At 35.9% G+C, this 14,035-nt stretch overlaps 1 protein-coding gene across 2 annotated transcripts in view; it reads right to left on the reverse strand.

Moving 5' to 3' along the window:
• Positions 1 to 222: 222 nt before the first annotated feature.
• Dok6 (docking protein 6) overlaps positions 223 to 14,035 on the reverse strand; it is a 500,909-nt gene continuing 487,096 nt past the window's right edge. For both annotated transcript variants that reach the window (XM_087191445.1, XM_087191446.1), the window contains one exon: positions 223 to 13,494. In XM_087191445.1, coding sequence (XP_087047571.1) covers positions 13,355 to 13,494 — 140 coding nt within the window. In that variant the 3' untranslated portion in view covers positions 223 to 13,354. The remainder of the gene's footprint in view (positions 13,495 to 14,035) is intronic.

The following is a 14,035-nucleotide window of genomic DNA, read 5'->3' on the forward strand; positions in this document are numbered from 1 at the left end:
TTGGTGGTTTCTCTTGCTGTGCAGAAGCTTTTTAGTAGGAAGAGATCCCATTTGTTGATTGTGCTAGTTCACAGTCAACTGAGGTTTTGTTCATAAAGTATTTTCCTATACCAGTATCTTCAAGAGCTCTACCTAACTTCTGTTCCAGCCGTTCAGCGTTTCTGTCTTAATATTTAGATCTTTAATCCATTTCGATTTTAGTTAAGTGCATGATGAGAGATATAGGTCTGGTTTTAATCTTTGGCAAGTTGAAACCCAATTTTTCCAGCCCCATTTATGTGGGTTTTTTTTTTTTTTTTTTTTTTTTTTTTTTTTTTTTTTGGTACCGGGGATCAAACTCGGGACCTTGCACTTGCGAGGCAGGCGCCGGAACCACTGAGCTGAATCTCCGGCCCTCCAGCAGCATTTATTAAAGAGGCTACCTTTCCTCCAGTGAGGGTGTTTCTCTCCTTTGTCAAAGATGAGGTGGCTGAGTGTGTCTCGAGTTGGTTCTGCATTTTCTAATCTGTTCCACTGGTCCTCACGTCTGTTTCTTTGCCAGTACCATGCTGCTTTTATCACCGTAGCTTTGTAGTAGAGTTGCAGATTGGGGGTTGTGATACCCCCTTGCCATGTCTCTGTTGCCTAGAATTGCTTTTGCTATTCTGGGTCTCTTCTTGTTCCAAATGAATTTTTGGATTGTTTTCTCAAGGTCTGTGAAGTATGCTGCTGGGATCTCAATTGGGATTGCATTGAATCTATACAGCAATTTTGGAAGTATGGCCATTTTCACTATGGATCACTATGTTGATCCTTCCTATCCAGGAGCAAGGGATGCCTTTCGATTTTCTGATATCATCCTCCATCTCTCTTTTCAGCGTGCTATAGTTTTCAGAGAAGAGGTCTCTGATTTCTTTTGTCAGGTCGATTCAGTTTTTTAGGTATTTCAGTTGTTTGAGTGCTATTGTGAAAGGAATTGTCTGCCCTATTTCTCTCTGAGTCTGTTGTTCGTGTAGAGGAAAGCTATTGATTTTTGCGTGTTGACCTTGTACTCAGCTACTCTACTGAATTTATTAGGTCTAGAAGGCTTTTGGTGGCGTTCTTGCGGTCTTCTATATAGAGCATCATGTCATCTGCAGATAATGACAGTTTGACTTCTTCATTTCCTATCTTTTTTCATTTATTTCTTTCTCTTGTCTAATTGCCATGGCTGTTTCCAAAACCATATTGAACACTAGTGGTGATAGTGGACATCCTTGTCTTGTTTCTGATTTTAGTGTGAAGGATTTCAGTTTTTGACCATTTAGTATGATATTGGCTGTTGGTTTTCCATAGATTGCTTTTATCAGATTGAGGTAGAGACTGCCTATTCCAATTTTTTGTAGAGTTTTTATCATAAATGCATGTTAAGTTTTGTCAAATGCTTTTTCTGCCTCTATTGAGATGATCATATGGTTTTTGTCCTTGGCTCTATTGATATAGTGTATTACATTGATTGATTTGCATATGTTGAACCATCCCTGCATGTCTGGAATGAATCCCACTTGGTCAGGGTGTATTATCGTCCTTTTTTTTTTTTTTTTTGTACAGGGGCTAGAGCATGGATCCTTGTGCTTGTGAGGCAGACACAGGAACAACTGAGCTAAATCCCCGTCCCCTAATCTTCTTGATGATCTTCTGCATTCTATTTCCCAGTATCCTATTAAGGAGTTTTGCATCTATGTTCATTAGTGAGATTGGCCTATAGTTCTCTTTTTTGGTTCGGTCTTTCTCTGCTTTGGCGATCAAGGTGATGCTTGCTTCCAGTAATGAATTCGGGAGTATTGCGTCCCTTTCAATTTCATTGAAGAGTTTAAACAGTTGTCACAGTTGTTTCTCTCTAAATGTCTTGTAGAATTCAGCAGTGAAGCCATCAGGACCTGGGCTTTTCTTGGTAAGCTTTTAATTACATTTTCAATTTCATTGGTTGATACTGGGTTGTTTAGAATTTTTAGGTCTTCTTCATTCAACTTTGGCAATTCATATGTATCTAGGAATCTGTCCATTTTTTCCTGTGTTTTCCATCTTATTGGCTTATAGGTCCTTAAAGTAGGTATTGATGATCCTCTGGATTTCTTCTGGGTCTGTTGTAATTTCACCCTTTTCATTCCTAATTGCATGGATTTGGGCCTTTTCTTTCCTTTCCTTTTTCTGACAAGGTTGGCTAAGGGTTTGTCAATTTTGTTTATTCTTTCAAAGAACCATCTCTTGGCTTCATTAATTTATTGTGTTGTTCTCTTAGTCTCCATTGCATTGATTTCTCCTCTGATCTTTATAATTTCCTCTGTTGTATGAACTTTGGGTTTGTCCTGCTCTTCTTTTTCAGAAGCTTGAGGCTCAGCATCAGGTTTATTGGGCTTGCTCTGTTTTCCTAACATGCGTATTCACTGCTATGCATTTCCCTCATAAGACTGCTCTCATTGTGTGCCATAGATTCTGGTATGTTGCATTGTCCTTGTCATTTAATTGAAGGAACTGTCTGATTTCTTCTTTAATTTCCTCCGTGACCCATTGGTTATTCAGAAGTGTGTTGTTCAATTTCCATGTGTCTATGAAATTCTTTTCGGGTTCTTTTGCTATGGATCTCCAATTTAATTGCACTATGGCGTAATAATATACAGTGGATAACTTTAATGCCTTTGCACTTACTGAAACATGTTCTATGTGTGAGTATGTGGTCTATTTTGGAGACTGACCCATGCGCAGCTGAAAAGATTGTGTATTCTGATTTTGTGGGGTGGAAGACTCTGTGAACATCTGTTAAGTTCATTTGTTCAAGAGTTTGATTGAGTTCTAGTATTTCATTACTTATTTTTCGTCTAGTTGATATATCTATTTGTGAGAATGTGGTATTGAAGTACCCCACTACTATTGTATTAGTGCATGTATGACTTTTCATGTTCATTAGCATTTACTTTATATATTTGGGTGCACTAGTGTTTGGTGCATAGCTATTTATGATCGTTATCTCTTCCTATTGGATTGTTTCCTTTAGAAGGATGTAGTGTCCTTCTTTGTCTCTCTTAATCAGTGTTGCTTTGAAATCTACTTGATCTGCAAAGAGAATAGCTACTCCTGCTTTTTTTTGGGGTCCCGTTGCATGTAGTATTGTTTTCCACCCTTTAACTTTCAGTCTACGAGTTTTATTTTGATAAGTGTGTTTCTTGTATGTAGCAAATTGTTGGATTTTGCTTCTTGACTCATTCTGCCAGTTTCTTTTGATTTGTGAATTGAGACAATTAGCATTGATGGTTATAACTGGTATGTATTGAGTTATCATTGCCATGACTTTTTCTTTTTATTGGATTCTCACCCTTTACATTTAATTTCTTGCCATGCCCGATAGGTTCATTCTGCTTTGCTTCCTGGGGTTGTGATCCTAATTCTCTGTTCCTAGGGAATTGTCTAAAATTTTTTGGAGTGCTGGTTTGGTACTCATGAAGTTTCTAAGCTGCTCTTTGTCATGATAGCATTTTATTTCTCCATCAATTTTGAAAGCCAGTTTTGCCGGGTACATCAATCTGGGTTGGAGGCTGTTTTCCTTTAGGGGTTGGAATACATCACTCCAAGCTCTTGCTTTGAGTGTTTGTGTTGAGAAGTTTTCCATGATTCTGATGGGTTTTCCTTTGTATGTGACTTGTATCTTTTCTCTAACTGCTTGTAGAACTTTATTCTTCTGTTGGGTTTCTGGGATCAACAATTTAATACCTACATGTAGATTTTTTTGATCAAGGCTATTTGGCCATACAATGTCATAGGAGGGATGGAATTACATTTTGTTCATGTTGTACTCTGCAGTGCAATATTGATTTTCTTGAGACATGGAATGTTACTCCAAATTAGTCTAAGTTGTGCATTTATTAAAAATAGCAGTGGGCATACTTTTCCATTTAACACCTAGTCATCCCACTTACAAATTCTAAACTTAGGACAATTCCATTTCAGCTACATTTCCCAGTCAAATCTCTCAGTGGCTCATGCAATGTTTAATTTAGAATGCCGTCCTTTTTCACTATTCAGTTATCACTGTTGTGTTTTAGCTATTAGAAGATTCAATTAAGGCCTTGTAAATTGAATTTTGAAATAGCACTTTCCACTTTGACTACCTTATAACTAAGGTTTACTAGTTTTCAGAAGAGTATTTAGTGTTTAAAATAGATATGTGATTCACACTTACATTGAAATCGATGGGTGGTACTATCCATGCACATATTTGTCTTACATGAAAATCTGTGTCAAAGAGAAACAATTTTTTTAAAAAGACATTTGGGTGATTTGGATGATTTGGGTTTAAAAAGGACTATGCTAATCATTTTCTTTGATTAACAATGTAGTCTATTCAGGGAGATGAAGGAGAAAGAGAAGGGGAAGAGGAGGAAAAGGAAGGGGAAGTGGAGAAGGAAGAGGAGAAAGAGGAGGAGGAGGAGGAAAAATTCAGTGACAGTTTTGAGAAAGGAATTTAGGAAGCTAGTGAGGATGAGCTCTCCTGCCTTCCTCCCTTAATTTTAGATAGAAACTTGTGTTGCCCCTTTGCTGCTAGAACTACCTCCTAGTATCGACACATATCAAAACGAATTAAAAGGATGAAAGAACACAGACCAAGAGATATTGCACGTCATTTATTCATGTTCTGGAGGTAGCAATAACTCAATAAATATTTAATGACTGGTGTTTAAGATCACATTTCAGGCAGTAGCCTGATATCCTCAAATACCTGCATATTAGGATAATTTATGTTTTCACGAATGTTTAGATAGTCTCTTCAGTTCTTGGTCTGACACTTATTTTAATAATTCACCATGTAGATACCAAAATTAGAAAAATTTGCCTAACATATTCCTCAACTAATTTAAAAATAGAGATAGCTGGTTTCTTGAACATTGCAAAAAATAGCAAACTGACTGATTTTAAGCTGTGCCCTGCGACATGTATTTATTAAAACTCTTCTTTGATGTCAGCTCAAAGCTTACATAAATCTCTACACTCTTCGTTAAGACATTTCGCCCGGCAAATAGAATCTCCAAATCCCCAAGATTTAGTAGCGACAAAAAGAGAAAGAAAATCCATCAAGTTAACAGCACCAATTTGTTATGCAACTGACATAAAACTTCATATTCAGAATAAACTTTATTTAATTTGGCATTTAGGAAGAATGGATGTGTTCATTATCATTGCTTCTCCCAAGCATTTTACAAACAAGTACCGGCTTCATGGAATTGAAAGTTCTCATAAACTTTTTACTACTGTCAAGTTAATCGGTTTGTCTGGACCTACCCTTAGAAGGACCCTTTAACACCACTGACTGCTTGATCCAAGGTTCCGAATTCATTTTGGTTTTTCTGATACTAGAGAAGTTCACATTTACTTTGAAGGCATGAATCTCTACAAAGAAAAGAAATTTTGTAACAAACTGATTTATTCAACTGACCAAAACAGGGCAGGTAGTATTTAACAACTAGGTCAGAGAAACAGACGCTGTACAGATATTTCTAAACAGGTCTTAAGCCAAGTGAAAAAGAGTGCTATATCATGAAATTTAAATTAATGATAGACATCATTATTATATAACTTCATCATAGTTATAATTGCATGATTTCAATTTTGACGTTTATTCTTGTCTACCAAATATTCATTTTCAATCATTTTCTTTTGTTATTAAGAAGTGAGCAGACTTCTGGAAGAAAGCCATTATCTAGTTGTATCACACTGTGCAAGCCACTTATATTACTGATATCTTTCCACTAGAAAATAAATGTGTTGAACTTTAATGCCATTTTCAATATGATTATTCCCTCATTCTACCAAGCCAGAGTCAAACTAATAGACTTAAATTCTATTATACGATAGGGTTAGGAAAACACTAATGCATAATAAATTCTCAGTAACTTTGCATTTAATAAAGGCCTTTCTTTCACTTTATTTTGAAAATAACAAGCTAAAAAGTAAAGGAATAAGTAACATTTTAAAGGTTAGCAGAATATGATTGTCAGAATTCTGTTTAATTACATAGTTATATTTCATCACATGACAACAAAAATGTAAGGAAATCTTTTAATATTAGCAATATTCAATCACTCATGGGTAAAACCACGAGTTTATTTGTTCATGATTTCAACCATGCAAACTTGTCAAGTAAAGTAGTATTTTGAACTGTTTTACTTTTTAGGTGGTGAAGTAAATGTTAATATTACACAACTATAAATTATCTTTCCTGTATCAATATCATCTGTAAATTTCTTGATATTATAAGACACCAATAGATTAGGTTTAATTTTTAGGGATTGATATATATACACACACATATATAAAATTATAAATTCAGACCAGTATCCAACTATATTTTTCAGGCCTTTTTACCAAGGGGAAAAAAATCACACAGATTTTAAATTAATCGAATTTCCTAATTTGATTATTGCCTCATTATTATAATATTTTCAGTTCTGGCAGAAATTCACATTTAAGTTCCAGGGACAGCTATTCCTTGCATTACATTCCAAGAAAATGTTTCAACTCGCATTTAAATACAGATGTCCCAAGATTATTATTAATCTGGAATAGATTATGGCTAACAATGTATGTTAGATCATATATTTTCCAACAGAAGCAAATATATAATGGGTGTTTTATTTAATACCAGCTTAAAGTCCAAAGTTACTTTTATCAAAATGATAATAAACATTATATTTAGTGAACTACAAATGACATTCCTTTATAATGTACGTATAAGACTTCACAAAGAATGTATATTAATTAAATGAAGAGTTACAGAAAGCGAAGATATATAATTTAATATATTTTAGAGATTTATAGGGATAAAGATTTTGCAAGATGGGGTTATTCTGTGTAGATCTGGAAAAGAAAAATGGTAACTTCAGTTGAAGATAGAGTGGGTCAAAAGTTAAGTGTTTGTGTGTGTGTGTGAGACAGAGAGAGAGAGAGAGAGAGAGCAAACAGAGAAACAGAAACAGTGTGCAGTGGGTAGGGGCAAGGGAACCACTGCAGATCCTGGGAGGTCTCTTGTCATCTGTAATAAAGATATCAGAGAACCGATTGATTTGTTAATGTCATTCATACACTGATTACTATAAAATAATAGAATGTCTTATAACTGGAAAGAATCATACTCCATTGTGATAATTTGCACCCCATTTCCTCTACTTCATCCACTGATATGCATTTATTAATTTATATTGACAAAAGTAAATATTACTGCTTGCACTATAGAAGATTTGTGCATCTGAAGTTGATAAATCATTTTTTCATTATGTTAATTTTGGATTGATACTGAATATCAAGGTACTGTTAGCAGTTTGTTCTTCATTTTGCTGCCTTCCAGTCCCTCAGTCAAATAGTCAATGATCCAAAACCATCATAAAACCCCCTCAAGATGTTTTCTTTAAGAGTAATCTTGCAGTGACTTCTAAAACACTAAATCATATCTCATTCTCAGTTGTCACCTGAATTTGGAATTTTAAGTTTCATAGACCTGATAATAAGCAACTGTGGGTCTCAGCACCACCAGAGTTAGGGCATGTACCTGGCTCCCCCTCTCTGCATAACTCTGTGTCTAGAGAAAGGACTGATTTCATGCACTCAGTCTAAAAGCATCCAACAAGCAGGAAACAAATTGAGAAAGTTAATTGCACTAACTAGTAGAATTGGCTCAAAATAATGATTAAAATCTTTAAACCTATTTATGCTCTCAACTGACATTATATTGAATAAAAGCTAGGGAAGTAGGTATAGAAGACATGTTAAAAGTGTATTAGTTTAACGGAATTATTAGAAGGAACATTTCTATTATAAATGTACTTTCCATCTCCATTAAATGTTTACAAGATGTTGAAATCAGGGAAATGTGTCTGAAAATTGCAAATAAATTGTGGGTTTTATGTTATTTAATTCTTTTAGATTATTTATTAACTAAACTTCAATAAATGTAAATAATTGCCTATAAAGAAAAAATTGAGGCATACATTATTTTAATGTAAAACAAATCGTTTCTGAAATTTCTGCTGAAGTTGGAAACTAAAGTTCACACGAAAAAAATGTAGCTGTAATAGTATCAATTATCCAACAAAATTGTGGGAAAATAACATGAATAATGACATCATAAAGTGCTATGGAGAGATAAAGATTCCAAAATAATGATCATGATTATAATATGAGGGATTAACAGGACCACAAAATATATACAACTACTAAATTTTTTACTATTATCTTATGATAAATAAGTCTGAATTTTAAATAAACCAATAATTGAATGACAATTTAAGAAAAACAAAGTTTATACCAGTCATTCATGACCTACAACGAATCTCATTAAATATCTCAGAAAACCTTTGGATGGATATGGTTGAGAATGAATCCAAGAAGGAAAACAGCATTTCAAAAATACGGGAAATGTACAAGAGTGTATTTATCATGAGGCCATGCGGCATTTCTCAATTTGCTCTAAGTCTAACTGGAAGGCGAGCTGGAGCCAAGGAAACATTCCTAGACATGGGCCCTGGAATTAGGAGAAACCATTCCTGGCCATTTCTTTGCCTTTAAAAAATTACAGCATCCATGGGTTTCAATTTTTTCCTGAGGAAAGCAAAGTGAAACCTTTATTCTCTATGACTTCTAAGATTGATTTTAGAGCTGGCTAGCATTTTGCCTGTGTAGAAAATGTGCCCAGCATTTCATACTTCTATGACAATCTATAAGCTATGCTTCCTCTGTTGGAACAATTGTCAAAATAAAGTTCACATTCTTAAGAAAGTATGGATCTCTGGTAGTTCCACAAAGAAAAAGGTAATCTTTCTAGTATGTTCACAGGGAATCCACACATGTGATTGTTGACCTTTTCTCACATATTTAGCCCCTAGCCAGTTCCATATATATGTGTGTCATGATAATATATATTCATGATAACACTAAAATGAAGTTGGCCATAAAAAAAATGGTTCTCATATTACTGAAGATACATTTTAGTATGGGGACTTTGTTGCACATTCTTCTGTGTTAAATTCTTTTCACAGAATGGAAAAAAGCATATTTGTTGGTAATGTGTGTTTCTCTGGTCACGTTAAGAAATGATACAGCAGGTAAATAAGGCCAAGTGTGCCTGACATTGAACTGGGTTAGAGTGTTAGGAAAGTAGGGTCTAAGTGTTGCTTTTGACATTTCAATGGATTCTTTATCATTTTACCTAAATTATCCTCCTGACTAGTCACCATCCCTCTCTACTCCTTTTATGGGAAATTACATCCTATAAATTTCATAGCCTACAAATACACACTCCATAAATTTCATAGGCTAGATATGAGTATGTGGGACATAGCACCTGTTGTTATAACTATTAATGCATGCCTGGGGTAAATTTTTATCTATTTTGAGACAGAAGTGTTCTGGGAGTACATAATCAGTTATTGATAATGTAATTGGAAATATAAGATATTGACAGACATGTTAATAGAATTGGAGAATATGTATTTTTCACTTCTGTCAGTTATTAGAGTAACTTTTTTGTAAAACTTAAAGTGTTACACATCTAAAGTTCAGCCCTAATGTATGTATGTTTTCCATTTATTTTGCTGTGTTATAATGGAACTGCACTACAATTTTTATAATAATACAATTTCCTTGGCTTCTTTTCATGTAGCACTAATGGTTGACTTTAGTACATTAAATGTTTCCAATAGTCAAGGGAGTACTGTACTCATGCTTTTTTTGCTGTTATTTGAGATAGTAGCCAAATAATGAGTAGACATCAGTCTTTATGATATATTTCTAATATCTACTATAAAGATTCCACATGCAATAAATTGGATCTGTAGAAACTACTACTAACAGTGTAAAGGTATTTGTCAAGCCACTGTTTCTGTGTTGGATAGAAGATATTAATGGGCAATCATTTTATAGGTGATGAACAGTTTTCAAACATAATTGGCTAATGAAGACATAGAAGAAGAGTAGGACTAGTGCTGTGATGACTAGTTGGTGACAGAGGTGAAGTTTAGTTCACATGCTCTATCGAACAGCATCTTCCCTAATATGTACGCAAATATATTTATTTTTTTATAAAATTCAAATTTTGGCAGTGGCTGGAGCCTATCGGCTCAGAAATATTTGCAGTCTGCCTAAATAAATTATCTCTGAGTGCCTGTTGTTTGTCCAATAAGTAAGTGAAGGATTTGTCTTATCCCCCACCCTCCACCAGAATAGTGAACCACTGAGTCAAGTTCACTGTGTACTTTTCTGCACTTTAAATTTAATGTCATATCTTGGTTATGCACATTAATTAAGATTATCAAAAGAAACAATTGAGGCTATGAAAAATAAATACCCTCATACAATCTTTCTATGAAATAGGTGTGCCTCCGGGATTTCTCTGCTGTCAGAAGAGAATTTATTATGAATATGAGGTTCCTTGATCATGGATCTCTTCCAAACTGATGTATAAATGGTTACTATCTTTATTTACATATTCTAATCTGGGTGAAACCCCAGTTGAGTCATTTTCAGGAGCCAAAAGATGTCTTTGGTTCATAGTAATCCCTCCCTCACCATGAAAAAATTGTCTGTATGTTTAAATTTAAATTGTCTGTATGTACATCTCTGGAGGGAGAAAGGACTTGCAAAGTATAGAGGCATCTTCAGTCAAGAACCTATAAGCTCAGGTGAGCTGAACATATGCCCACAGCTATTTTAGTCGTTGCAGTGGAACTGATTTTTATGAAGTTCCAAGGGACTGGTACAAGTAAGTTTCTGTCTTTGGGTTTTGTAGTTCTATTTGCTTGTCATTTTTATTACAGTGAACACTGCCTTTTGTCAAGTGTATGAAGTTACTATAAATTCTATCTGTTCTCTTTGCAGTTTGGACTCAACCGAATGTATACTTGAAGGAGGATGCTAGAATAAATAGAATAAAACTCCAAAACTATACCACGATATATTGTATAGCATCATTCTCACTAGGATGAGATTGGGTTAAAGCCTTGGGAAGTAAATTTCTCACACACCTTTTCTGTGACACTATTTTCAGAGTAAACTGGCTCAAGGTTATGCCTTCTCAGTTAGCGCACCAGGGAAGATCAGAACCCACTGGTGTTCTGGAAGTGATTCATGCAGATACTTGTCTCCCACCAAAGAGACACAAGAGCAGACTCGTGTAATTAGCAGAATCCCCCTGGACCTGCTGTCTGTGCTTCTGGCACATTAATAAAGCTGAGACATGAACCAGGACCCCTGAGGGCCTTTCCCCATAAGTCCCTTATAGAAACTTCTGGTATCTAAGCAACAGCTCAACTGAGTGAGGCAGCGAGAGGCTCGCTCTGAATTGGCTGCACTAGGAACTGTGCTCAAATGGTCTCAGCTGGGAGTTGCTCTGGTATATTTGAGTAATAGCATTTCCAAAGCAAATGCCACACACTAACGAAATTCAGAGGTGTCAACCCTGAAAGCAGGGATTCCCAGGGAAGGCTTTATCCTCAAAAAGGAACCAGTTATCTGCTCCTCTGCTGTGTCAGCAAAATTCACAGCATAGAGAGTTTGGGTAATTTCCTTTTTATCCCTGAAGGCTTAGGGCAATTATTTTTTGCAGCCGCATTAACTCTTATGATTAGCAGCTTGATGGGGTTTTCATATCTAGCTGAGTGATTCGGAGAGTCTAGGTAGTTGTAAGTGCACATTTATCAAAAAGGGATGCAGAACCATTTTTATTCAGTAGTAATTCACTTAAATGAATTGTCAACCTACTCTCAGGCTGTGAATAGGGATGAAAACGATCTTAACAGATGAGCAAAATAGGTACCCTTCAATTTTGATGGTATAAAAATTTTGCTATTAAGAAAAAAAATCAGGCTCACTATCCTTTAAACCCACGCTGGAGTAGTTGAGAGATACCAATATTAGGCACACTGTGTCATATGTTCCAGGCAGAATCATTTTTTTTTTTTTACTTTTAAAATTAGGGACACACATATCTATGTTGACTGGAATTAGCCAGACTTCCTCTGTTCATGAGGAAATCACTACTTCCCTTTAACGGTGTAGGTTTGTCAATAGTGTCAGGGCTAAAAGTAGTTATATTTGATCCTTTTCCACTTATAATCTCAGACAAGCCATGCCCAGCACAAGAGAAAATAAAGCCCAGTGAGTTCTGGTTACACAGTAAGTTACAAATACCTAATGGCCCCTGGGAACAGTACCTATGAAATTTTAAATGCTGAGAGCTACTATTCCGTGCCTGATTTTTCTTCTCTTACTGAAAAATACCCGAGTTCTTTTAAAATGTGTGTGTATTTTCTTTTCTTTTAAGTTTCTCATTTGGAGTCTCTTTTCCCCCAGGTTAATTGAAAGCTAATCAGTGACCACACCAGATCCTCATGTAGCTCAGGAGAGAAACACTGTCAATAGCATGGCAACACTAACCAGACAACACACAGCATGACAGCATGACAGGTAGGACAGGTAGGCCCTTGCTTCCAAAACATTCCCCTTCTCATGTTTTTGCTCAGACTTTTCACAGGAGCAGACTGGACTACATAAATACTTTTGCTAATAAGAAGCCTTTTTTCTTTTTAAAAACAGCACTATTTTAAAAATAGCTATTCAACATAATCTTAATTTTAATGCAAACAAATTACAGTTTTCAACTATTTAAGTGAGCATATCCTGTCACCCTCAGCACATATATATATATATGTACATATAGTTATAATATATAGATGGATACAGCAATATCCGTATCTATATTTGTCTACACACACACACACACACACACGACAGTAGAGCTACTAGACCCTGATTAACAGAGTGTTCTAACTTCATATTCCCTTCATTGTCACTGGATTTATTTATATGGAGGGTTAAGATGCCATTTGCAAAGCTTTCTGGATTTGACCCTGTCAAAACTGAAAAAACCACAGAACTTGCGGTAGGTCAGCAGGATGCCTAAGGACAGACCCTGTGCTAGAGGCAGGAGTGGGCACAGAACACAGGGGTCAGTGCCTATCCCTCAGTCACCACCCAGGGGGGCAACTTCTCCCAGGACCAAGGCTTCTGCTACTGTCAGACCCAAAGAATTTTGTTTATTAAAATGACTGTTTATACGATTTGGATTCTATTATTGTAAAACATAGATTCCCCCATAGAAATTCAATAAATAAAGGATTTAGCTACGGAATCAAGGAAGTAGAACTCCAGGTTTTAACCTTCCAATGGGATTGGGGCTAGACCCAACCCATGTCAATTTGTACTGCAGTTGGTCTTCCAGGAGGCAGAGGGTGCAGTGACCCTGCAGGCAGGTCCAGGACAGACTGTCTCTCTGGTCAGCAGTGGTCTCTGTGTGTCATTGGATGAGACTGGAGCTGTAGCTGAAGCCATAGCTGCTGGACCTCGACAAGGGAGGCTGCGCCTCTTCATTCTGTTCCGTGGCATAGCTGGGGAACGTTTGTGCACGAGACATCTTTGACGAACCAAACCCATGACCTAGAAAGGAGGAGAGGAGAGCTCCATAAAGAAACAGATTCAGAAGAGCACGAGGCTATATTAAAAAAATAAAACTCAGCAGCTGACTTCAAGTCCTTGGTACTTAGCTTGCTGCAAGGAAGCTGGTTTAAGACTTTGATGTCATTTATGAGTTAAAAATGTTGTATTCATTGATCAATATTTTCAGAAAATATATCTTTCCAGCAATTCTGGATCCCAGAGAACTAAGTAAATTTTCTAGGAATCTCAAACTTCTGTCCTGCAACTTGTGAAATAAAAGCATGAAAGCTTTTCCCCAAAACAATTTTTGATGGCGAGCCTGTTAGCTGCTTACTGTTTCTAGTCCTACTTTCAGCATACAAATGCAAATTATATGCTTTCTTAAAAGCTCTGTGAACAAGTAAACTATATTTTGTCCTAACCAGAAGCTGTTACTTATTATGAGGACCCTTTTACACTGACAAAGTTAGGGGCTCTGGTTTATCCTACTGGTTTCTTCCGTCTCTGAGATATGCTAAATTTGATGGTTAGATGGCCTAAA

The sequence above is a fragment of the Heterocephalus glaber genome, unplaced genomic scaffold (assembly GCF_053883595.1).
Source record: "Heterocephalus glaber isolate CG9 unplaced genomic scaffold, H.glaber_assembly_v1.0 deba00000331, whole genome shotgun sequence".
Classification (NCBI taxonomy): domain Eukaryota; kingdom Metazoa; phylum Chordata; class Mammalia; order Rodentia; family Bathyergidae; genus Heterocephalus; species Heterocephalus glaber.